Below are 26,374 nucleotides of genomic sequence, written 5' to 3'. Positions count from 1 at the left end.
AGCTAACAAAAATAGGGAATCTAAATATTTGCTATGGGCATATAAACAGTTAAACAGTGATAAAAGGAGGAATGGAGCCAATTAGGGATCAAAAAAGTCAGGAGGCATGGCTGAGGTATTAAATGAATACCCTGCATTGGTTTTCACTAAAGATGCTACCCAGGTCATAGAGTCATAGAGGTTTACAGCATGGAAACAGGCCCTTCTGCTCAACTTGTCCATGTCGCCCAGTTTTTACCAACAAGTTAGTCCCAATTGCCAGCAATTGGCCCATATCCCTCTGTATCCATCATACCCATATGACTGTTTAAATGCTTTTTAAAAGACAAAATTGTACCTGCGTCAACAACTGCCTCTGGCAGCACGTTCCAGACACTCACCACCCTGTGTGTGAAAATATTGCCCCTCTGGTCCCTTTTGTATCTCTTCCCTCTCACCTTAAACCAATGCCCTCTAGTTTTCGACTCCCGTACCTTTGGGAAAAGATGTTGACTATCTACCTTATCTATGCCCCTCATTATTTTATAGACCTCTATAAGTTCACCCCTAAGCCTCCTACGTGCCAGGGAAAAAGATCCTAGTCTATCCAGCCTCTCCTTATAACTCAAACCATCAAGTCCCGTTAGCATCCTAGTAAATCTTTTTGCACTCTTTCTCATTTAATAATAACCTTTCTATAATAGGGTGACCAGAAATGTACATAGTATTCCAACTGTGACCTTACTAATGTCTTGTACAACTTCAACTAGACGTCCAAACTCCTGTATTCAATGTTCTGACCATTGAAACTAAGCATGCCAAATGCCTTCTTCACCACCCTGCCCACCTGTGACTCCACCTTCAAGGAACTATGAACCTGCACTACTAGATCTCTTTTTCAATAACTTTCCCTAACACCCTACCATTAACTGAGTCGGTCCTGCCCCGATTCAATCTACCAAAATGAATCACCTCACATTTATCTAAATTAAACACCATCTATCATTCGTCGGTCCACTGGCCCAATTGATCCAAAATCCTGTTGCAATCCTAGGTAACCTTCTTCGCACGCGAGATCCGTCATGGTGAAAGAGGATGTCATTCAGATACTTGAAAGGCTTAAAATTAATAAGGAGAAGGCGTTGCTAGGTTCTCTGTACTTAAACCTGGTACAAAGCGGGAGGTACTCTGGGGTTGGGGGGGATCAAGAACAAAGAAATGTACAGCACAGGAACAGGCCCTTCGACCCTCCAAGCCCGTGCCGACCATGCTGCCCGACTAAACTACAATCTTCTACACTTCCTGGGTCCGTATCCCTCTATTCCCATCCTATTCATGTATTTGTCAAGATGCCCCTTAAATGTCACTATCGTCCCTGCTTCCACCACCTCCTCCGGTAGCGAGTTGCAGGCACCCACTACCCTCTGCGTAAAAAACTTGCCTCGTACATCTACTCTAAACCTTGCCCCTCTCACCTTAAACCTATGCCCCCTAGTAATTGACCCCTCTACCCCGGGGAAAAGCCTCTGACTATCCACTCTGTCTATGCCCCTCATAATTTTGTAGACCTCTATCAGGTCACCCCTCAACCTCCTTCGTTCCAGTGAGAACAAACCGAGTTTATTCAACCGCTCCTCATAGCTAATGCCCTCCATACCAGGCAACATTCTGGTTAATCTCTTCTGCACCCTCTCTAAAGCCTCCACATCCTTCTGGTAGTGTGGCGACCAGAATTGAACATTATACTCCAAGTGTGGCCTAACTAAGGTTCTATACAGCTGCAACATGACTTGCCAATTCTTATACTCAATGCCCCGGCCAATGAAGGCAAGCATGCCGTATGCCTTCTTGACTACCTTCGCCACCTGTGTTGCCCCTTTCAGTGACCTGTGGACCTGTACACCTAGATCTCTCTGACTTTCAATACTCTTGCGGGTTCTACCATTCACTGTATATTCCCTACCTGCATTAGACCTTCCAAAATGCATTACCTCACATTTGTCCGGATTAAACTCCATCTGCCATCTCTCCGCCCAAGTCTCCAGACAATCTAAATCCTGCTGTATCCTCTGACAGTCCTCATCGCTATCCGCAATTCCACCAACCTATGTGTCGTCTGCAAACTTACTAATCAGACCAGTTACATTTTCCTCCAAATCATTTATATATACTACAAACAGCAAAGGTCCCAGCACTGATCCCTGTGGAACACCACTGGTCACAGCCCTCCAATTAGAAAAGCATCCTTCCATTGCTACTCTCTGCCTTCTATGACCTAGCCAGTTCTGTATCCATCTTGCCAGCTCACCCCTGATCCCGTGTGACTTCACCTTTTGTACTAGTCTACCATGAGGGACCTTGTCAAAGGCCTTACTGAAGTCCATATAGACAACATCCACTGCCCTACCTGCATCAATCATCTTAGTGACCTCCTCGAAAATCAAGTTAGTGAGACATGACCTCCCCTTCACAAAACCATGCTGCCTCTCACTAATACATCCATTTGCTTCTAAATGGGAGTAGATCCTGTCTTGAAGAATTCTCTCCAGTAATTTCCCTACCACTGAAGTAAGGCTCACCGGCCTGTAGTTCCCTGGATTATCCTTGCTACCCTTTTTCAACAGAGGAACAACATTGACTATTCTCCAGTCCTCCGGGATATCCCCTGAAGACAGTGAGGATCCAAAGATTTCTGTCAAGGCCTCAGCAATTTCCACTCCAGCCTCCTTCAGTATTCTGGGGTAGATCCCATCAGGCCCTGGGGACTTATCTACCTTAATATTTTTTAAGACACCCAACACCTCGTTTTTTGGGATCTCAATGTGACCCAGGCTATCTACACCCCCTTCTCCAGACTCAACATCCACCAATTCCTTCTCTTTGGTGAATACTGATGCAAATTATTCATTTAGTACCTCGCCCATTTCCTCTGGCTCCACACATAGATTCCCTTGCCTGTCCTTCAGTGGGCCAACCCTTTCCCTGGCTACCCTCTTGCTTTTTATGTACGTGTAAAAAGCCTTGGGATTTTCCTTAACCCTATTTGCCAATGACTTTTCGTGACCCCTTCTAGCCCTCCTGACTCCTTGTTTAAGTTCCTTCCTACTTTCCTTATATTCCACGCAGGCTTCATCTGTTCCCAGCCTTTTAGCCCTGACAAATGCCTCCTTTTTCTTTTTGACGAAGCCTACAATATCTCTCGTTATCCAAGGTTCCCGAAAATTGCCGTATTTATCCTTCTTCCTCACAGGAACATGCCGGTCCTGAATTCCTTTCAGCTGACACTTGAAAGCCTCCCACATGTCAGATGTTGATTTGCCCTCAAACATCCGCCCCCAATCTATGTTCTTCAGTTCCCGCCTAATATTGTTATAATTAGCCTTCCCCCAATTTAGCACATTCATCCTAGGACTACTCTTATCCTTGTCCACCAGTACTTTAAAACTTACTGAATTGTGGTCATTGTTACCGAAATGCTCCCCTACTGAAACATCTACCACCTGGCCGGGCTCATTCCCCAATACCAGGTCCAGTACCGCCCCTTCCCTAGTTGGACTGTCTACATATTGTTTTAAGAAGCCCTCCTGGATGCTCCTTACAAACTCCGCCCCGTCTAAGCCCCTGGCACTAAGTGAGTCCCAGTCAATATTGGGGAAGTTGAAGTCTCCCATCACCACAACCCTGTTGTTTTTACTCTTTTCCAAAATCTGTCTACCTATCTGCTCCTCTATCTCCCGCTGGCTGTTGGGAGGCCTGTAGTAAACCCCCAACATTGTGACTGCACCCTTCTTATTCCTGATCTCTACCCATATAGCCTCACTGCCCTCTGAGGTGTCTTCCCGCAGTACAGCTGTGATATTCTCCCTAACCAGTAGTGCAACTCCGCCTCCCCTTTTACATCCCCCTCTATCCCGCCTGAAACATCTAAATCCTGGAACGTTTAGCTGCCAATCCTGCCCTTCCCTCAACCAGGTCTCTGTAATGGCAACAACATCATAGTTCCAAGTACTAATCCAAGCTCTAAGTTCATCTGCCTTACCCGTAATACTTCTTGCATTAAAACATTTGCACTTCAGGCCACCAGACCCGCTGTGTTCAGCAACTTCTCCCTGTCTGCTCTGTCTCAGAGCCCCACTGTCCCTATTCCCTAGTTCTCCCTCAATGCTCTCACCTTCTGACCTATTGCTCCCGTGCCCACCCCCCTGCCATACTAGTTTAAACCCTCCCGTGTGACACTAGCAAACCTCGCGGCCAGGATATTTATGCCTCTCCGGTTTAGATGCAACCCGTCAATCCTGGGAGGGGGACCCAGGACTGGGTCCCTGGGAGGGAGGGAGGGGGGGGGGGGGGGGGCCTGGGTCTGGGACAAGGGGGCGCAGGTCTGAGACACTGGGAGAGGGCCTGGGTCTGAGAGGAGGCGGCTCGGGTCTGGGAGAAGGGTGCTCGGGTCTGGGAGAAGGGTGCTCGGGTCTGGGACTGGGGCTTGGGTCGGTTTTAGGTGGTTGGGGCATTAACAGTCTCCTGAGGATTGGGATCAACCAGGGTGCGCTTGTACTGGAGGTTAATAAGCTCTGTTGTGGGCTTGCACCAGTAGAACTCCCAGTGTTTAGCAATACTTGGCTGCAAGTTCCAGTCTGAGACTTAAAAGCCAAGAATCTAGAGAAAGAAGAAAATGTTCCCAGAAACAGCGGATAGTGATAAAATCCGAGGGACAGGAGTTTGATGTGGTTTTTGAAGTGGAAGATTGATGCAGAGGTGTGGAACAGTGGGAACGAGGTCATGAGCATAATTTGCGGCCCGTTGGCACTGTGGTTAGCACTGCTGCCTCACAGCGCCAGGTATCTGAGTTCAATTCCAGCCTTGTGTGGCTGTCTGTGTGGAGTTTGCACTTTCTCCCCGTTTCTGCGTGGGTTTCTTCCGCGTGCTGCGGTTTCCTCCCACAGTCCAAAGATGTGCAGGTTAGGTGGATTCATCATAGAATCATTGAATTTACAGTGTAGAAGGAGGCCATTTTGCCCATCGAGTCTGCACCAGCCATTGGAAAGAGTCCCTATTTAAGCCCACAACTCCACCCTATCCTCGTAACCCAGTAACCACACCTAACATAGAACATAGAACAGCACAGCACAGAACAGGCCCTTCGGCCCTCGATGTTGTGCCGAGCATGGTCCGAAACCAAGATCAAGCTGTCCCACTCCCTGTCATTCTGGTGTGCTCCATGTGCCTATCCAATAACCGCATGAAAGTTCCTAAAGTGTCTGACTCCACTATCACAGCAGGCAGTCCATTCCACATCCTAACCACTTTCTGAGTAAAGAACCTACCTCAGACATCCCTCCTATATCTTCTAACTTTTTCTTTTGGGACACTAAGGGCAATTTAGCAGGGCCAATCCACCGAGCCTGCACATCTTTGGACTGTGGAAGGAAACCAAAGCATCCGGAGGAAACCCACGCTCACACAGGGAGAACTTGCAGACTCCGCACAGACAGTGGCCCAAGCCGGGAATCGAACCTGGGACCCTGGAGCTGTGAAGCAACAGTGCTAACCACTGTACTACCATGCCGCCCTCATTGATTGCCCATGATAAATTGCCCCTCCGTGTCCAAAGATGTGCAGGTTAGGTTATTGGGTTATGGTAATAGGGCGGGGGAGTGGGCTCTTTCAGAGGGTCAGTGCAGACTGCAGACTCCATGGGTTGAATGGCCTCCTTTTGCACTGTAGGAATTCTATGTTTCTATGAAAGGAATGGAGGAGTGTTAGGTTTTGGTTGTACCATTGGATCCAATAGGGAAGTCAAAGGAGAAAAAAAAAGGGAAAAGTAAGAGAGTAGAATAAAAAGGAGAAAATGGAGAAATAGAAAAGGGGAAAGAAGAACAGAGATGAAAAGCTTGAGTGGAGCAGTGTAAAGGAGACAGGAGGGAAATAGTGACAGGAGGAATTGGAAATGAATGAAAATAAAGAAAGTGAGGAAGGAGGGGTCAGAGTAGGATGAAGAATAGAATACAATGAGAATGAGAATACAAACAGTGAAAAGGAAATAAAGATAAATGGCATCTGGAGCACGGGAAGTCACATATTGAGCTACCCCTCTCCTACTAAGGAGGCAGGCCTCTTAAATGTTTCCGAGGTGTTATTGGTTTTTGAGAATTAGCTACATGAAACACAATACACTTTTAATTGTTACTTTTCATAATGTTCTATTTGGCTACTTTTCAGGCACATTGCAGTAAAAACAGCAAATTATCCTGAATGCACGGTTCTCTATATTGCCATAAATGTACATGCATTATGTTGTACGTTTATAACGTTATTTCCTTCTCCGGAAATATTCCATACTGGCAAAAAAATTAAGCTCAACAAATTGCCAATAATACTTTGTAGAAGTTGAAAGCGCTAGCCGATCTTACTTCTTCTCAAAAGCCATTACAATTTCAGATTGCTTGTAAATGTCTGGAAGACCTTCTACCGCTGTACTGATACACTATATGGGTAACTGCGTCACTAGCATCCTTCAGGAAGGTGAATAGCTCCTTCCTACGTATATCTGTCCACAGCTTATCTGATGGCATCACATTTTCAGATGGGTTCTTGTCTGTTAGAGGTGGGGTTTCGGGGCTAATGTAATTAGAGGATTACATAATTAACTCAGCTGTCTCATTAAGGAGAATCAGCTGGAATTCTGAGCACATTTATTCATGCAGCAATTAGTGCTGTCATAAAGCACGTCCACTGCCCTTGCCACCATAATATTGTTATTTAAAGTACATGGCAGGTCAGAAAAATACACCCTATACTCCGCATTACTTTTAAATTTAAAAGGAAAATTAAAAATATGCTTCTAGGAAATCACACAGCTGTATTCTCGTTCAGTCACAGTCAAGGCAGCACGGTAGCCTTGTGGATAGCACAATTGCTTCACAGCTCCAGGGTCCCAGGTTCGATTCCAGCTTGGGTCACTGTCTGTGCGGAGTCTGCACATCCTCCCCGTGTGTGCGTGGGTTTCCTCCGGGTGATCCGGTTTCCTCCCACAGTCCAAAGATGTGCAGGTTAGGTGGATTGGCCATGATAAATTGCCCTTAGTGTCCAAAATTGCCCTTAGTGTTGGGTGGGGTTACTGGGTTATGGGGTTACTGGGTTATGGGGATAGGGTGGCGGTGTTGACCTTGGGTAGGGTGCTCTTTCCAAGAGCCGGTGCAGACTCGATGGGCCAAATGGCCTCCTTCTGCACTGTAAATTCTATGATTCTATGAACACACGCTGCCCCTAAAACAATATTTTACATTACAGACTTTGGCCCTATACAGCTGTGCCCATATTTCAAGCCACGTTAGAAGCTTGCAATGAGTTATCGTGATGAGAACCCCTAACCACAGCAGTTATGATTTACTGAGCGGTTCCACTACTGACCCACCGAGACTAGCTGCACAGGTTACACAGAAAACAAGGTATAGAGAAATTTGTCCCAGTGGGTCTGGATAGGATTAAAAGAAACAGTGCAACAACATAACAGATCAATATCAAACTCTATTCTCAGCATGGTTTGATAGAAGGCAGGGTTTGGTAGAAAGGCAGTAACGACCACACAACATAGAAACTAAAATTTACACAATTATTCAAGTTAAAATCAGGGTAAACATCGAAGGTTTGCCGTACAATTGTGTAACTTAGTGGGCACAATGGAAAGTTCAAGCTCATGTCTTTGTCCATACAATGTCACTTCATCTTCAGTATCCCCAACATCTCCAATCACCATGGCCTCTCTAATGCTGCAGCTGCTTAGTGAATCAGTATTTATTTATTATACTGACTGTCCACTGGAATATGGTTTTAGATTCACAAGTTGGGGCTAATTTTGAAATCAAATCCCAGGGAAAGCAAAGGACATAATCAAAGCATTTCTAAAACTCGGGAACTGACAGAAAATGCACTGGTCTAGGTCACAAAGCACTATGGAAAAATCACAAACATACCTGGAACATCAATTAGTCTTTTGTAAACATTTAAAAAGGCTGCCTCTGCTTCTTTGCTTCTTTTACTTAGGGCATCGATCTGAAACGAACAACAAAAATTCTCATTAAAAGAAAAACATCACTCGTTCCTTAACAGAGATCCCTCAATCCCGCGACATCAGTGCAGGAGTTCCTCAAGATTGTATCCTTGGTCCAATCATCTTCAGCTGCATTTAAAAGTTTATTGGATAAGCATATGGATGATAATGGCATAGTGTAGGTTAGATGGCTTTTGTTTCGGTGCAACATCGTGGGCCGAAGGGCCTGTACTGCGCTGTATCGTTCTATGTTCTATGCTTCATCAATGACCTTCCTTCCATCAAAAAGGTCAGAAGTGGGATGTTTGAGGTGAGGGATGCCGTTAGTGTCCCTGCTGATTTTACCTGCAGGAAGTGCAGCCATCTCCAGCTCCTCCAAGACCGAGTTAGGGAACTGGAGCTGGAGTTGGAAGAACTTCGGATCATTCGGGAGGCAGAGGGGGTCATAGATAGCAGCTTCAGGGCATTAGTTACACCAAAGATTGGAGATCGATGGGTAACTGTAAGAGGGACTGGGATGAACAGATCCCTTTTATTCTAAGGCTGTGCCCCCGGGTCCTAGTCTCCCCTGCTAATGGAAACAACTTCCCTACATCCACCCTATCTAAGCCATTCATTATCTTGTAAGTTTCTATTAGATCTCCCCTCAACCTCCTAAACTCCAATGAATATAATCCCAGGATCCTCAGACGTTCATCGTATGTTAGGCCTACCATTCCTGGGATCATCCGTGTGAATCTCCGCTGGACCCGCTCCAGTGCCAGTATGTCCTTCCTGAGGTGTGCGGCCCAAAATTGCTCACAGTATTCTAAATGGGGTCTAACTAATGCTTTATAAAGCTTCAGAAGTACATCCCTGCTTTTATATTCCAAGCCTCTGGAGATGAATGACAACATTGCATTTGCTTTCTTAATTACGGACTCAACCTGCAAGTTTACCTTTAGAGAATCCTGGACTAGGACTCCCAAGTCCCTTTGCACTTCAGCATTATGAATTTTGTCACCGTTTAGAAAATAGTCCATGCCTCTATTCTTTTTTCCAAAGTGCAAGACCTCGCACTTGCCCATGTTGAATTTCATCCGCCATTTCTTGGACCACTCTCCTAAACTGTCTAAATCTTTCTGCAGCCTCCCCACCTCCTCCATACTACCTGCCCCTCCACCTATCTTTGTATCATCGGCAAACTTAGCCAGAATGCCCCCAGTCCCGTCATCTAGATCGTTAATATATAAAGAGAACAGCTGTGGCCCAACACTGAACCCAGCGGGACCCCACTCATCACCGGTTGCCATTCCGAAAAAGAACCTTTTATCCCAACTCTCTGCCTTCCGCCTGACAGCCAATCGTCAATCCATGTTAGTACCTTGCCTCGAATACCATGGGCCCTTATTTTACTCAGCAGTCTCCCGTGAGGCACCTTATCAAAAGCCTTTTGGAAGTCAAGATAGATAACATCCATTGGCTCTCCTTGGTCTAACCTATTTGTTATCTCTTCAAAGAACTCTAACAGGTTTGTCAGGCACGACCTCCCCTTACTAAATCCATGCTGACTTGTCCTAATCCGACCCTGCACTTCCAAGAATTTAGAAATCTCATCCTTAACAATGGATTTGAGAATCTTGCCAACAACCGAGGTTAGGCTAATTGGCCTATAATTTTCCATCTTTTTCCTTGTTCCCTTCTTGAACAGGGGGGTTACAACAGCGATTTTCCAATCCTCTGGGACTTTCCCTGACTCCAGTGACTTTTGAAAGATCATAACTAACGCCTCCACTATTTCTTCAGCTATCTCCTTTCGAACTCTAGGATGTAGCCCATCTGGGCCCGGGGATTTATCAATTTTTAGACCTCTTAGTTTCTCTAGCACTTTCTCCTTTGTGATGGCTACCATATTCAACTCTGCCCCCTGACTCTCCGGAATTGTTGGGATATTACTCATGGCCAATCCACCTAACCTGCACATCTCTGGACTGTGGGAGGAAATCCCGGAGGAAACCCACACAGACACGGGGAGAACGGGCAGCACAAGTGGCTAGCACTGTGGCTTCACAGCGCCAGGGTCCCAGGTTCGATTCCCCACTGGATCACTGCTTGTGCAGAATCTGCACGTTCTCCCAGTGTCTGCGTGGGTTTCCTCCGGGTGCTCCGGTTTCCTCCCACAGTCCAAAGACTTGCAGGTTAGGTGAATTGGCCATGATAAATTGCCCTTAGTGACCAAAATGTTTAGGAGGGGTTATTGGGTTATGGGGATTGGGTGGAAGTGAGGGCTTAAGTGGGTCGGTGCAGACTCGATGGGCCGAATGGCCTCCTTCTGCACTGTATGTTCTATGTTCTATCTACCCACTTTTTCCGCCAAAATATACTTCATTCATAAAATAAAAGGGCATTCCAAAATAGCCATTACAAAAAATGCAATAAATATTCAACTTTTCTCCATTGATTATGTTCCCTTGACTAACAAAAATCTTTATTTCTTTCAATTGAAAATTGTAATTGGCCCTCAGAAACCACAGCTCTTTTGCCATGTATTATTTTCACAATACCCCTGGCTCCATAGCACATGGGCAAAAATGAAAATAAAATCACATCACAAATGTGAAAATATCACTGGCCACAGGTGGGTTTCAGTAACATTAAGGAACAAGAATAACACGATTTTGATTTGATTTATTATTGTCACATGTATTAGTATACAGTGAAAAGTATTGTTTCTTGCATGCTGTACAAACAATGCATACCGTACATAGGGAAGGAAGGAGAGACTGCAGAATATGTTACAGTTATAGCAAGGTGTAGAGAAAGGATCAACTTAATACGAGGTAGGTCCATTCAAAAGTCTGACGGTAGTAGGGAAGAAGCTGTTCTTCAGTCGGTTGGTACGCGACCTCAAACTTTTGTATCTTTTTCCTGACAGAAGAAGGTGGAAGAGAGTATGTCCGGGGTGCATGGGGTCCTTAATTATGCTGGCTGCCTTTCCGAGGCAGCGGGATTTGCAGACAGAGTCGATGGATGGGAGGCTAGTTTACGTGATGGATTGGGCTACATTCACGACCTTTTGTAATTTCACAATGTGAGATACTCGTATTGTGATTCCATTATCTGGTTATCGTCCAAAAACAGTTATACAGCCACAAAGTATTAAACAGCTGTCACTAGTAAAGAGGCCGGCGGCAGCCAAGGTACTTAGGGGGTTTATGGATCAGATGGGGGGAGTGGACCCATGGAGGTTTGCAAGGCCGCAAGCCAGGGAATTTTCTTTCTTCTCCCATGTACACAAAGCCTACTCCCGGATAGATTTCTTTGTTCTGGGTAGGGCGCTCATCCCGAGGATGGAGGGGACGGAGTATTCGGCTATAGCCGTTTCGGACCATGCCCCGCACTACGTGGAACTGGAGCTGGGAGAGGAGAGGGACCAACGCCCGTTGTGGCGGCTGGATGTGGGACTGCTGGCTGACGAGGTGGTGTGTGGGAAGGTGAGGGGGTGTATCGAAAGGTACTTGGAGGCCAACGACAATGGGGAGATGCGGGTGGGGGTGGTATGGGAGGCGTTGAAGGCGGTGATCAGGGGAAAGCTCATTTCCATTAGGGCTCATAGGGAGAAGACAGTGGGTATGGAAAGGGAGAGGTTAGTGGGGGAGATTTTGAGAGTGGACAGGAGATACGCAGAGGCCCCGGAGGAAAGATTACTTGGGGAAAGACGACGGCTCCAGACCAAGTTTGACCTGTTGACCACAGGGAAGGCGGAGGCACAGTGGAGGAAAGCGCAGGGGGCGACCTACGAGTATGGCGAAAAGGCTAGTCGGATGCTGGCACTCCAGCTCCGTAAGAGGATGGCAGCGAGGGAAATAGGGGGAGTCAAAGATGGAAGGGGAGCCACGGTTCGGAGTGCAACGAAAATAAACAAGGTATTCAAGGCCTTTTATGAAGAGCTGTACAGATCCCAGCCCCCAGCGGGGGAAGAGGGGATGAGACGATTCCTAGATCAGCTGAGATTCCCGAGGGTGGAGGAGCAAGAGGTGGCTGGTTTGGGGGCACCAATTGGGTTGGAGGAGCTGAGCAAGGGTTTGGGGAGCATGCAGGCGGGGAAGGCCCCGGGACCGGACGGATTCCCGGTGGAGTTCTACAGAAAGTACGCAGACCTGTTGGCCCCGCTACTGGTGAGGACCTTTAATGAGGCAAGAGAGGAGGGAACCCTGCCCCCGACAATGTCGGAAGCGACAATTTCTTTGATCCTAAAGCGGGACAAGGACCCACTGCAATGTGGATCGTACAGGCCGATCGCGCTCCTCAATGTGGATGCAAAGTTGCTGGCAAAAGTGCTGGCCACGAGGATCGAGGACTGTGTCCCGGGGGTAATCCACGAGGACCAGACGGGATTTGTAAAGGGCAGGCAACTAAACACCAATGTGCTTAAACGTGATAATGATGCCATCGGAGGAGGGAGAGGCAGAGATAGTGGCAGCTATGGACGCGGAGAAGGCCTTTGACCGAGTAGAGTGGGAGTACCTCTGGGAGGTGCTGCGTAGGTTTGGGTTCGGGGTAGGGTTTATCAATTGGGTTAAGCTCCTTTACAGAGCCCCGATGGCGAGTGTAGTGACGAACCGGCGGAGGTCGGAGTACTTTCGACTGTACCGAGGGACGAGGCAGGGGTGCCCCCTGTCCCCCCTGTTGTTCGCATTGGCGATCGAACCATTGGCCATGTCATTGAGGGAGTCTAATAAATGGAGGGCGGTGGTCCGAGGGGGAGAAGAGCATTGGGTGTCGCTATATGCGGATGACCTGTTGCTGTACGTGGCGGATCCAATGGAGGGGATGGTGGAGGTCATGCAGACTCTAAGGGAGTTTGGGGAGTTTTCGGGCTATAAGCTCAATGTAGGGAAGAGTGAGCTCTTTGTATTACAGGCGGGGGACCAAGAAAGAGGGATAGGGGACCTACCGCTGAAGAGGGCGGAGTGCAGCTTTCGGTATCTGGGGTTCCAGATAGCCAAGAGTTGGGGGACCCTACATGAACTGAATCTGACGAGGTTGGTGGAGCAAATGGAGGAGGATTTCAAAAGATGGGACATGTTACCGCTCTCGCTGGCGGGTAGAGTGCAGTTGGTCAAAATGGTGGTCCTTCCGAGGTTTCTGTTTGTGTTTCAGTGCCTTCCCATCATGATCACTAAGGCCTTTTTTAAGAGAGTAGGCAGGAGTATTATGGGGTTTGTGTGGGCGAATAAGACCCCGAGAGTAAGGAGAGGGTTCCTGGAACGCAGTAGGGACCGAGGAGGGTTGGCGCTGCCAAACCTGAGGAGCTACTACTGGGCAGCAAATGTGGCGATGATCCGCAAGTGGGTTATGGAGGGAGAGGGGGCAGCATGGAAGAGGATGGAGATGGCGTCCTGTAAAGGAACGAGCCTGGGGGCGTTGGTGACGGCACCGCTGCCGCTCTCGCCGACAAAGTATACCACGAGCCCGGTGGTGGCGGCAACGCTAAGGATCTGGGGCCAGTGGAGACGGCACCGGGGTGCAATGGGAGCATCTGTGTGGTCCCCGATCAGGGGTAACCACCGGTTTGTCCCGGGGAAAATGGACGGGGGGTTCCAGAGCTGGCATCGGGCGGGGATTGGAAGAATGGGGGACCTGTTCATCGACGGGACGTTTGCGAGCCTAGGGGCACTGGAGGAGAAGTTCGAGTTACCCCCGGGAAATGCCTTTAGATATATGCAGGTGAGGGCTTTTGTGAGGCGACAGGTGAGGGAATTCCCGTTGCTCCCGGCACAAGAAGTTCAAGATAGGGTGATCTCGGGTGTATGGGTCGGGGAGGGCAAGGTGTCGGAAATACACCAGGAGTTGAAAGAAGAGGGGGAAGCGCTGGTAGAAGAGTTGAAGGGTAAATGGGAGGAGGAGCTGGGGGAGGAGATCGAGGAAGGTCTGTGGGCTGGTGCCCTAGGTCGGGTTAATTCCTCCTCCTCGTGTGCCAGGCTCAGCCTGATACAATTTAAGGTGGTCCACAGAGCGCACTTGACGGAGCGAGGTTGAGTAGGTTCTTTGGGGTAGAGGACAGATGTGGAAGGTGCTCAGGGAGCCCGGCGAACCATGTCCATATGTTTTGGCCATGCCCGGCACTGGAAGGGTTCTGGAGAGGAGTGGCGGGAGCAATGTCTCAGGTGGTGAAAGTCCGGGTCAAGCCAAGCTGGGGGCTAGCAATATTTGGAATAGTGGACGAACCGAGAGTGCAGGAGGCGAAAGAGGCCGGCATTCTGGCCTTTGCGTCCCTAGTAGCCCGGCGAAGGATCTTGCTCATGTGGAAGGAGGCGAAGCCCCCCAGCCTGGAGGCCTGGATAAATGATATGGCTGGGTTCATAAAGTTGGAGAGGATTAAGTTCGCCTTGAGAGGGTCTGCGCAGGGGTTCTACAGGCGGTGGCAACCGTTCCTAGACTACCTCGCAGAGCGTTAGAGGAAAGTCGGCCAGCAGCAGCAGCAACCTTGGGGGAGGGGACGTCCTGGGAACGGTGGAGGGGGGGGGGGGGGGGGGGGGGAGACTGCCTGGGAGGGTGGATGAGCAAGAGATAACATGAAGGGTTGGGGAAACTGGCACGTACAGGTGAGGGCCAGTGTACAAAGCTGTGTAAATATATCATTTTGCCACGTATATATCTTGCTCTGCGCGATTTCTCTTTTTTTTTGTTACGAGGGGGGGGGGGGGGTTATTGTTTGTAAGGGAGAAAAATTGTGTTGAAAGACTTTAATAAATGTATTTTTTTCTTTAAAAACCAGCTATCACTAGCCACCGCAGCCCACACATTTATTCACTTCTTAAGAAATTGTCATTAGCCGTTTTTCTCTCTCTTCTCAAAATACGTCTTAACTGGTGTCTTTCCTGTTTTCCCAACATGGCTAAAAATCATCTAATCCACAATATCGGAAACTAACAATCATCTCCAGGATCTACCAATCATGATACTCCACTCTAAAACCTCTATTCCCACACTTAAATTCCTGATAACACATGGAGCAACATTGTTTCATTATGAGAAACCTGCACCAGTCAAGCAAATGCCCCACCCCTCAAGGTCCTTTCACTATTGTTTCATTTGTTCTTCCAATTATAACAGTGGTGTTTGAAATGATTACAACACAAAGCGGTGTGGTAAAGTGGCCACCTTAGGCCCAATATACAATCAGGCACTTTAAATTAAGAATTTGACACTTTAAATTAAAGCCACAGTCAAACAGGCCTGATGGGAATTCAAACAGCCAAGTTCGAATGCACCGGGACAGACAGCCGGAGCAAGTCTGGGTCTGTTCCGTAAATAGGAGATCAGAAGATAATCTGCCCCATTCAAATGGATTGATTGTTGATGATTGCCCAGATGAAACCAGAATTTCTGGAAACTAGATTTTCCGCCGTTATCTTATATGGGATGAAGTTACGTGGAAACAATGCCCATGAGCATGGACCCAGAGGGAGTTTCTGATGTCCTGCAGAATTGCAATCGGCAACTCATGGGTGTTGTAACATCGGCCCAGCGACCGCTTTGGCTGAAGGCCAGAGAAATTATTGGAAGGGCACAACGAGGGGGATAAGAATAGACACCCAAGGACCCTCCCCAGTGAAGCATCGACGCAGAGGCAACGGAGAAAACCCGAAGGCAAACCAGACAATTGACGGAAGATCCACCTTTGCAGCGAGAGCTCTGAGACAACGGGAGGCTCAGAGGATTGGACCCACATCGCCATCAAATTCATCGGCACGGGTATTTATATATTGTGCATATTATAGTTGAGATAATTTGGGACAATAACTGTTTTGTTGTGTTTAAAAATAAATTTGGGTTGAATTGTGAACCTTTGTTTGTCCTTTGTTCATCTCGCAAATAAGGGCACCTGGGTAAAAAGTTTTACTAATTAGCTGGTCGAAGCGGATGATTTACAGACAACAGCTGACAAAAGAATGCATAATGGGTGGGATTCTCTGTTGGCCGACAGATGGAGTTTAATTTAGATAAATGTGAGGTGATGCATTTTGGCAGATCGAATCAGGCCAGGACCTACTCAGTTAATGGTATGGCGTTGGGGAGAGTTATAGAACAAAGAGATCTAGGAGTACAGGTTCATAGCTCCTTGAAGGTGGAGTCGCAGGTGGACAGGGTGGTGAAGAAGGCCTTCGGCATGCTTGGTTTCATTGGTCAGAACATTGAATACAGGAGTTGGGACGTCTTGTTGAAGTTGTACAAGACATTGGTACGGCCACACTTGGAATACTGTGTGCAGTTCTGGTCACCCTATTATAGAAAGGATATTATTAAACGAGAAAGAGTGCAGAAAAGATTTACTAGGATGTTACTGGGACTTGATGGTTTGAGTTATAAGGAGAGGCTGGATAGACTGGGACTTTTCTCCCTGGAGCGTAGGAGGCTTAGGGGTGATCTTGTAGAGGTCTATAAAATAATGAGGGGCATAGATAAGGTAGATGGTCAACATCTTTTCCCAAAGGTAGGGGAGTCTAAAACTAGAGGGCATAGGTTTAAGGTGAGAGGGGAGAGATTCAGAAGGGATCCAGAGAGGCAATTTCTTCACTCAGAGGGTAGTGAGTGTCTGGAATGGGCTGCCAGAGGTAGTAGTAGAGGCGGGTACAATTGTCTCTTTTAAAAAGCATTTAGATAGTTACATGGGTAAGATGGGTATAGAGGGTTATGGGCCAAGTGCGGGCAACTGGGACTAGCTGAATGGTAAAAACTGGGCGGCATGGACTGGTTGGGCCGAAGGGCCTGTTTCCATGCTGTAAACTTCTATGATCTATGATAGCAACTCAGACACCCACTTCTTGTTTCTAGCAGGAAACAAAAAATTTACCAATCAACTTTCTATTGAACTCAACAGTAACATACTAGTTAAGTGATCCAGAGACCTGGACTAGACATCTACCAACATGAGTCAAATCCCATCACAGCAGCTGGGGTATTTAAATTCAGTTAATCAAATACAGTTGGAAATTAAAAGACTAGTATTAGCTAATGACTATATATGTACCCAATCGTTGCAAAAAACCATCTGGTTCGCTAAAGCCGGTCAAGAAAGGAAATCTGTCGCTCTTACTCAGTCTAGCCGGTCTGTGAAAACAGACTCATAGCCATGTGATTAACTCTAGCCTCTCTGAAAAGGCCTAGATAGCCACTCAGTTGTACCAAAACACACCACGCAGAATGCAGGTCAAGGAGACAGCTCATCACCTCGTTTAAGGGTAATACACGCCAATGATGTCCATATCTCGTGAATGAGTTAAAAAATCCCCTATTTTTTGCCCCTCAAAGAACTTTGTCAGAATTTTGGGGGCAGCACGGTAGCATTGTGGTTAGCACAATTGCTTCACAGCTCCAGGGTCCCAGGTTCGATTCCGGCTTGGGTCACTGCCTGTGCAGAGTTTGCACATCCTCCCCATGTTTGTGGGGTTTCCTCCGGGTGCTCCAGTTTCCTCCCACAGTCCAAAGATGTGCAGGTTAGGTGGATTGGCCATGATAAATTGCCCTTAGTGTCCAAAATTGCCCTCAGTGTTGGGTGGGGTTACTGGGTTATGGGGATAGGGTGGGGGTGTTGACCTTGGGTAGGGTGCTCTTTCCAAGAGCTGCTGCAAACTCGATGGGCCGAATGGCCTCCTTCTGCACTGTGAATTCTGTGAATCCCCTTTGCTTAAGATTGCTACTGACAGATTTCTCCATGATTGAAAATTACCATGTGCTTGCTTAGTCAACAGACAGCTCAGCAGTATCGAGGGGTAGAAATCTTTCTTTATACTTGTTCCATACCATAGGTCAGGAGTAGGAATTACATTTTAATCAGGTCAAACTGCTTTTCTTTAACTTCTGACTATCATGTGTTAGCCCAAGAAAATAATCAGTTACAACTGCAAAAATAAAATAGCTGTCCTAAGTAGCAATTAAATGACTATCATGGGAGAATATATCACTTTTCTAATGGTCGCTGTATCTCTCTAATGGCTTTGTGCGAAAATATAGTGAGTCACACTGAGCCACGCAGATCTGTGCCCATAACATCTCAAATTTTACATGCACTGATGAAGCTATAAATGGAAACAGCATTACAGAACTATAGAGGGATATAGCCAGAGTTTCCAGTCCTGAGTGTTATCTGGGTAACTTTGTTCAGATTGGGATCAGCTGAAATGACTTCACACCCACAGGTTCAAACTAATCACACCTACTTCAGCAAGGGATTGGATGGACAATGGTGCATCCAAGCTCGGCCTTTTGGCTAAGATGAGCGGGAGGTCAGGTGTAATGCCTGGATCTGGTATGTCTCTCTTGTGGGGACCATGAATTGGATTCAATTTGAATTAGGTTTTTGGAGCAGGCAAGAAGATGGATTAGGGGGTTTGCCCCTGTCCACACTCTTGAGCTCTGGCTTTGTAACTCTGATAAAGTAATTTAAAAAAAAGATTTACTACAGTTTAGGCATAGCTAGAACAATGCTGAAATGTTTTTCACAAGTGACAACTGAAGCACTGTAAACCAGGATAATAATAATAATCACTTATTGTCACAAGTAGGCTTCAATGAAGTTACTGTGAAAAGCCACTAGTCGCCACATTCCGGCGCCTGCTCGGGGAGGCTGGTACGGGAATTGAACCCGTATTGCTGGCATGGTTCTGCATTACAAGCCAGCTGTTTAGCCCACTGTGCTAAACCAGCCCCAAGATGTTATAATAATAATCTTTATTAGTGTCACAAGTAGGCTTTCATTAATACTGCAATGAAGTTACTATGAAATCCCCTAGACTCCACATTCCGGCGCCTGTTCGGGTATACTGAGGGAGAATTCAGAATGTCCAATTCACCTAAGAAGCACGTCTTTCGGGACTTGTGGGAGGAAACCGGAGCACCCGGAGGAAGCCACACAGACACGGGGAGAATGTACACTGTCCGCACAGACAGTGAGCCAAGCGGGAATCGAACCAGAGATCCACGGATACTGATTAGAAAGACTGATGACCAAAGTTAAGTTTATATCCCTAGCCAAGTAGTCCATGTAACAAAAGAATTTTAGTTTTCATAGCTTTCCATAAAGCACCCAACTGCAACCTAAAAGAATTATTTACATTTTATTTAAAGAACTTAATAGGAAAAGTTTCAGAATCTTTCAGACTTGAGGCTATAAAAACTTTTTTAAGGACTTGCACTGAGAAGTTTGAAAGCAACCAGAAAAACTGACACTAATTGAAATTGCGCCCACTCAATCCTTTAATGGAGTCAACAAAATATTTTAAACTGCTCTGCGTGGGCTAGAATAAATGAACAAAAGACTCAGTTTGACGCAGTCACAGAACTGAATAACTCCCTGGTCTCAGAAGAAAATATCTCATCTCTCAATGTAAAGGCCTCAAAGTAATTCCAAGCACAATTGTTTCAGATAAGTAAACATTTAATCATTAAGTGACGAAGGACAACATTTAACTTAAAAATCATTAATTTAAGACAGAAAATGTTCAACCAGACAAAAATAAAATGTTAATTCCAGAATTCAAATATACAAGTCCTGCCCCTGCATTCTATGAAACTAAACCACAAACATCTTGAATAAAAATCGAATCACTCAACCCGTACAAACAAGACTGTAGAGATTTCTCCCTGTAAGCACATCCACCCCGACTCAGAAGCGGCATTGGGTTTGAAAATATTTGCAAGACTTGAAACATGTTCATACTCTAATATTATTAACATTGTTTTTCCACCATAACTATATTAACATTTCTCATGCTGTGCAGCGGAAATAAACTGCTCAAAAAACATTTTAGTTGCTGACAGCTGTAACTCATTGTTTAGGCCACAATTAAACCATTGAGACCAATTTTGGGCATCTACAATGCAGAGGAAATGCACGAAGAGTATATCAGGATTGAGACACATGAGTTATCAGGTATATCTATCAGGCCCATACTCTCTAGAGTTTAGAAGAATGAGGGGAGATGAAATTGAGATATACAAGATAATAAAAAGCTATGTATAAAGTAGACGTGGAGCGGATGCTTCCACTTGTGGGGCATTCTAGAACGAGAGGTCATAGACTTAGGATAAGAGGTAGCAAGTTTAAAACGAAGTTGAGGAGAAACTACTTCTCCCAAAGGGTTGTGAATCTGTCGAATTCGCTGGGACAGTGAGTAAATTTAAGGAGTTACAGATTTTCATTTGGTTATGGAGAACGGGCAGGACGGTGGAGTTAACATCAGCCATGATTGAATGGCGGAGCAGGCTCCATGGGCCAAAGGGCCTAATTCTACTCCTGTATCTCATGAACATACAACTTATGAATAGAAATGGAGGGCAGAACAAGAGCTATGGGATGGAAAAAGAGAACTAGGTTTTGAAATGAATGGACGTTCAAAAGAACACGAGGAGGAAGCTAAGCCGTGGAGAGGGATGGAAGTGATACTTGAGAAAAGGTGAATTAAGGAGAACAGGGAGTTTAGAAATGGTGATAGGCAGCAAGGTAATGGCTGCTCATCTGAGTGTGGTGTGGTGTAAAACAATGCCGTTAATATCACTCATGGCAATGTAGTTTTTATGGGGGGAAAGCAGAAGGAGGGAAAAATATGCAGAGCATATCCTCCAAATGTGAGCTGTTTTTCTTAAAATTTGACAGCCGAACAATATTTTCTTTGCATCTTTTACCCTGATGTCCTGCAAAAGAAGTAGGCCCTTGATCCCCTTGAGTCTGATCCGCCATTCAACAAGATCATGGCTAATCTGTTGTGTTTCTAATTCCACATTCCCATCTACCTCCAATAACCTTTAATTCCTTCGCCAACAAGAATCTATCAATCTCTGCCTTAAAAACAATTCACTGATCCCACCTCCAGCACTTTCTGAGGCAGGGTTCCAAAGTCCCACAACTCTCAGAAAATATTTATCTTTATTTGTGTCCCAAAAGGGCGACCCCTAATTTTACAACAGTGTCCGTTCTGGACTCACACACAAGGGAAAGGATAATTTCCACATCAACTTTGTTGAGATCATTCAGAAACTTATATACTACAGTCAAAAATACTCTTCTAAACTCTAGCAGAAACAAGCCCAGACTGTCCAAGCTTTCTTCATAAACTCATTCCAGGTATCAATCTAGTAAACCTCCTGCAAACTCCCTCCAATGCATTTACATCCTTCCTTAAAAAAGAGACCAAAACTGCAAACACTATTCAATATGTGGCTTCACCAAAGCCCTGTATAAGTGGAGCATAACACCCACACTTTTATAAGAACAGAGGATGCTGGAAAAACTCAGCAGATCTAGCAGCATCTGTAAGGAAAGAAAATAGAGTTAACATTTCAAGTCCTTTTGGCTCTTCATCAGAACTGAAGAGAGGGAGAATGTGGTAAACATTAGAGTGTAGCTGTGAGATATTGTAACAAAATATAGATAGATGACCTGGTGTGGTAGGGGTGTTGCACTGAGGCAATAAATATATGGGATATTTGAAAAAAAGAGGGCTCAAGATGGAGGAGAAAGGCTACAATTTAAAGCTGCCGAACTCAACGTCGAGTCCCTTTGGCTGCTCCAGCCGGGCTTCACTGGAGCATTGCAGCAGGCCAAGGATAGACATGTGGGCATGAGAGCAAGGTGATGAATCGTCCCTTGCCCACACCAGGTCATTTGTCTTTTGTTCTTTAAGTTGCTCCTTTTTGTTGCAATCTTTCCCAGCTGCACTTTAATATCTAACACATCTCCCTCCCTTCAGTTCTGAAGAAGAGCCAAAAGGACTCAAAGTTAAATGTTTTCTCCCCTTATAGATGCTGACAGACAATCTGAGTATTCCCAGCATTCTCTGTTGTTGTTTCAGATTCCAGCATCCACAGTATTTTGCTCATTTGTTCAATTCATCTCATAATAAAGGACGGCATTCCATTAGCCATTTTAATTACTTGCTATAACTGCAAACTAATGTTTTGTTACTCATGCACTAGAATACCTATTGCCCTCAGCATCTTAGAATTCTGCAGCCATTCTCCGTTTAAGGTAATACTTTTTTGCCTTCTTGCCTAAGTGAACAATTTCACAACTTCCCACATTATACTCCATCTGCCAGATTTTTGTCAACTTGCTCAAGCTAACTATATCCATCTGCAATCTCCTTTATATCCTATTCACAACTCACTTTCATACCTACCTTTGTAATCTACTAATTTACCCACCATGCCTTCACACCCATCACCTAGTCATTAATATAAATTGTATAAGGTTGACGCCCCAGCACAGACTCCTGTGAGACTCCACTCGTCACATCCTGCAAATCAGGAAAAGACCCATTTATGTATACTCTGTTTTCTGCCAGCCAGCCAATCTTCTATCCAGGCTAATGTGTTGACCTGTACATGATAAACATTGATGTTTCATAATAACTTTTGATAGAGAACCTTATCAAATTCCTTCTAGAAATCCAAGGACAGTATGTCAACCATCTACCTTTTGTCAACAGCATATGTTACTCCTTCAAAGAACTCTAATAAATTGGTTAAACATGATTTCCCTTTCACAAAACCATGCTGACGCTTCTTGATTACCTTGAGTTTCAGTTCCCAGCTATAACCTCCCTAATGAATGATTGATATTAATACCTTCCCGTGACAGATGTTAAGCTAACTGGCATATAGATTCCTGTCTTCTGCCTCCCTCCTTTCTTGAATAGATTTTCTACTTTCCAGTTTGTTGGAACCTTTTGAGAATCCAGCGGATTTTGGAAAATCAACACCCAACACATCTACTACCTCATTTGCCACCTCTTTTGACATCTTAGGATGAAGTCCATCAGGACCTGGAGACTCGTCAGTCCTCAGCTCCATCAGTTTGCTCAGTACCACTACCCGACTGACTGCAATTGCACCGAATTCCTCTCTCCCTTCCAGCGCCTGATTTACAGTTACTGCTTGAATATTTTGCATTTTCTATAACGAAGACAGAAACAAAATATTTGTTCATCTTCTAATTCCCTATTATCTACTATTAACTCCCCATTGTCACTCTCTAGAGAATTAACACTCATTTTACTTACTTTTTCCCATTTTAAATACATAGAAACTCTTGCTATCTTTTTTTTACATTTTTAGCTAGCTTCCTCACAAATTCTAATTTCTTTCCCCAGATTAATCTTTTAGTCATTCTGTTTCTCTTTATATTCTGACCAGCCACTAATTTTTGTGCAATTATGTTTTTTCCTCAAGTTTGATGTTTTCTTTAACTTTAATTAATCACAGATGATGGGTCCATCCCTTAGAGTTTTTCTTTCTACTAAAAATATACTTATTCTGAAATATCACCGTAAACATCTGCCACTGTTTCTCTAGCCGAGTATCCCAGTTCAATTCAGCTAGCTCAGCTTTCATGCCCACATTGTTGTCCTTATTTAAGTTCAAAACATTTGTCTTAAACCTACTCTTTTTCCCTTTGAAACGAGATGTCAAATTCAATCATATTGTGGTCACTGCTACCTAGGGATGCCTTCACTCTGAGGTCATTAATTAATCCTGTCACATTACACAAACCAAGTCTAATATAACCTGCTCTCTGGTTGGTTCTAGAACATGCTGCTCTAAGAAACTATCTCAAAAGCATTCTATGAATTCCTCATCTGGGCTGTTATGACCAATCTGATTTTCCTAGTTTATATGTAGATTAAAGTCACCCGGGATTAATACCATTTCTTTATCACAAGCACTTAATATTTCTTCTTGTATACGGAGTCTTATTTTGCAGTTACTGTTAGGGGACATGTTGACCAATCCCCCCCGAGTGACTTCTTTACCCTACTATTCCTCATCTCCTTCAAACCAATTCTGCATCCTGATCTGAGGGGCTGGTTTAACACAGTGGGTTAAACAGCTGGCTTGGAACGCAGAACAAGGCCAGCAGCGCAGATGCAATTCCCGTATCGGCCTCTCCGAACAGGTGCCGGAATGTGGCGACTAGGGGCTCTGTGACAATAAGCGATTATTATTATATTATTATCTCCTGAAGCAAGGTCATCTCTAACTACTGCACCAATGCTATCCTTAATTAACAGGGCTACCCATTACCTACCTTCCTATTCTTCTTGAATGTCATAGACCCTTCAATACTCTGGACCCAATTCTTGTCCTCCTGCAGTCACATCTCCGTAATGACCATCAAATCATATTTATTTCCTTCAAAGGGTACTGTCAATTCACTTACTTTATTATGAATGCTATGTGCATTCAGATACAGAGCTTTAGTTTCCTCTTTTCATAGAATTTACAATTTACAATGCAGAAGGAGGCCATTCGGCCCATCGAGTCTGCACCGGCTCTTGGAAAGAGCACCCTACCCAAGGTCAACACCTCCACCCTATCCCCACAACCCAGCAACCCCACCCAACACTAAGGCCAATTTTGGACACTAAGGGCAATTTATCATGGCCAATCCACCTAACTTGCACATCTTTGGACTGTGGGAGGAAATGGGAGCACCCGGAGGAAACCCACGCACACACGGGGAGGATATGCAGACTCCGCACAGATAGTGACCCAAGCCAGAATCGAACCTGGGACCCTGGAGCTGTGAAGCAATTGTGCTATCCACAATGCTACCGTGCTGCCCAGAAACAACATCAAAGGGCTCGTCCGGGATTTGAACCCGGAACCTCTCACATTTTCATGTATCACAAACCCCGAAGCGAGAATCTTACCCCGATACCAACGAGCCGATCTTTATTATCTTTGTAACGTCTAGTCTCGACTGTTGGTGTACTCTTAGGTTTTATCTCGCTGTCCCTTCCTGCCATTCTCAGACCCTCATTTCCCATGTTACTATTTTGCTCTCCTGCTTTCACTTTACCCCTTGATTTGCAAAATCTACCAAAGCATGAAACCTCACCCCTTGTTTAGTTTATAGCCCTCTCTACTTGCCTAGTTATACAGTCCACTAGAACACTGGTCCAGCACAGTTCAGGTGTAGACCTTCCCAACCTTATAGATTCCCCACTTTACCCAGTACAGATTGGTGTCTCACGAACCAGAGCCCACATCTTCCAAACCAGTCTTTAAGGAACGCATTCATTTCTAATCTAATTTGTCCTATGACAATTTGCACTTAGCTCAGGTAATAAACCTTTGAGGTTCTGCTTCTTTTTTAAAAAAATGTTTATTCAAATTTTCCAACAACATTTTTAACAACCCTCCCCCCCAAAATAACAAAAAGAAAGAAACACAAACGCAATAGTCAAAAATTATACAAAACTTATACATTGGGTTTCCCCCATATACAGTAACCGCCCCATATGACATTCAAAGGTACCCAGAGGTAAGCCCCCCCCCACCCACCCGAATTCCCCCCCCGAAAGAGACCCCCCCCTCCCCTGCCACCCTTGGGTTGCTGCTGCTGCTGACCCCCTCCTAACGCTCCGCGAGATAGTCTAGGAACGGTTGCCACCGCCTGAAGAACCCCTGCACAGACCCTCGTAAGGCAAACTTTATCCTCTCCAGCTTAATGAACCCTGCCATGTCATTTATCCAGGTTTCCACACTGGGGGGCTTCGCGTCCTTCCATAATAGCAAGATCCTCCGCCGGGCTACCAGGGACGCAAAGGCCAGGATACCGGCCTCTTTCGCCTCCTGCACTCCCGGCTCGTCCGTTACCCCAAATAGTGCCAACCCCCAACTCGGCTTGACCTGGACTTTCACCACCTTGGACATAGTCCTCGAGATAACCCCTCCAAAACCCATCCAGTGACGGGCACGATCAGAACATGTGGACGTGATTCGCCGGGCTTCCCGAGCACCTCCCACATCTATCCTCCACCCCAAAGAACCTACTCTGTGAGTAACCTTGAATTGTATTAGGCTGTGCCTGGCGCAAGAGGAGGAAGAGTTAACCCTACTCAGGGCATCAGCCCACAGACCCTCATCTATCTCCTCCCCAAGCTCCTCCTCCCACTTGCCCTTTAACTCCTCTACCGAGGCCTCCTCCTCTTCTTTCAGCTTCTGGTAGATCGCCGAAACCCTGCCTTCTCCAACCCATACACCCGAAATCACCCACCCTGTCCTGAGTCCCCTGTGCCGGGAGCAGCGGGAATTCCCTCACCTGCCGCCTCACAAACGCTCTCACTTGCATATACCTGAAAGCATTTCCCGGGGGTAACCCAAACTTCTCCTCCAGCGCCCCTAGGCTCGCAAACGTCCCATCTATAAATAGGTCCCCTATTCTTCTCATCCCTGCCCGATGCCAGCTCCGAAACCCCCCATCCATCCTTCCCGGGATGAACCGATGGTTCTCCCGAAACGGGGACCAAACCGAGGCTCCCACCTCGCCCCTGTGTCGTCTCCACTGCCCCCAGATCT

At 45.9% G+C, this 26,374-nt stretch overlaps 1 protein-coding gene across 6 annotated transcripts in view; it reads right to left on the bottom strand.

Moving 5' to 3' along the window:
• Positions 1 to 26,374, bottom strand: part of LOC140386629 (protein CASP-like) — a 1,158,102-nt gene that overhangs the window by 640,360 nt on the left and 491,368 nt on the right. For all 6 annotated transcript variants that reach the window (XM_072469118.1, XM_072469114.1, XM_072469117.1 and 3 more), the window contains exon 4: positions 7,953 to 8,031. In XM_072469118.1, coding sequence (XP_072325219.1) covers positions 7,953 to 8,031 — 79 coding nt within the window. The remainder of the gene's footprint in view (positions 1 to 7,952; positions 8,032 to 26,374) is intronic.

Source organism: Scyliorhinus torazame, chromosome 12 (genome assembly GCF_047496885.1).
Source record: "Scyliorhinus torazame isolate Kashiwa2021f chromosome 12, sScyTor2.1, whole genome shotgun sequence".
NCBI lineage: Eukaryota > Metazoa > Chordata > Chondrichthyes > Carcharhiniformes > Scyliorhinidae > Scyliorhinus > Scyliorhinus torazame.
Note: the sequence above shows the minus strand (reverse complement) of the source record. Positions and strands in the feature narration are given on the sequence as shown.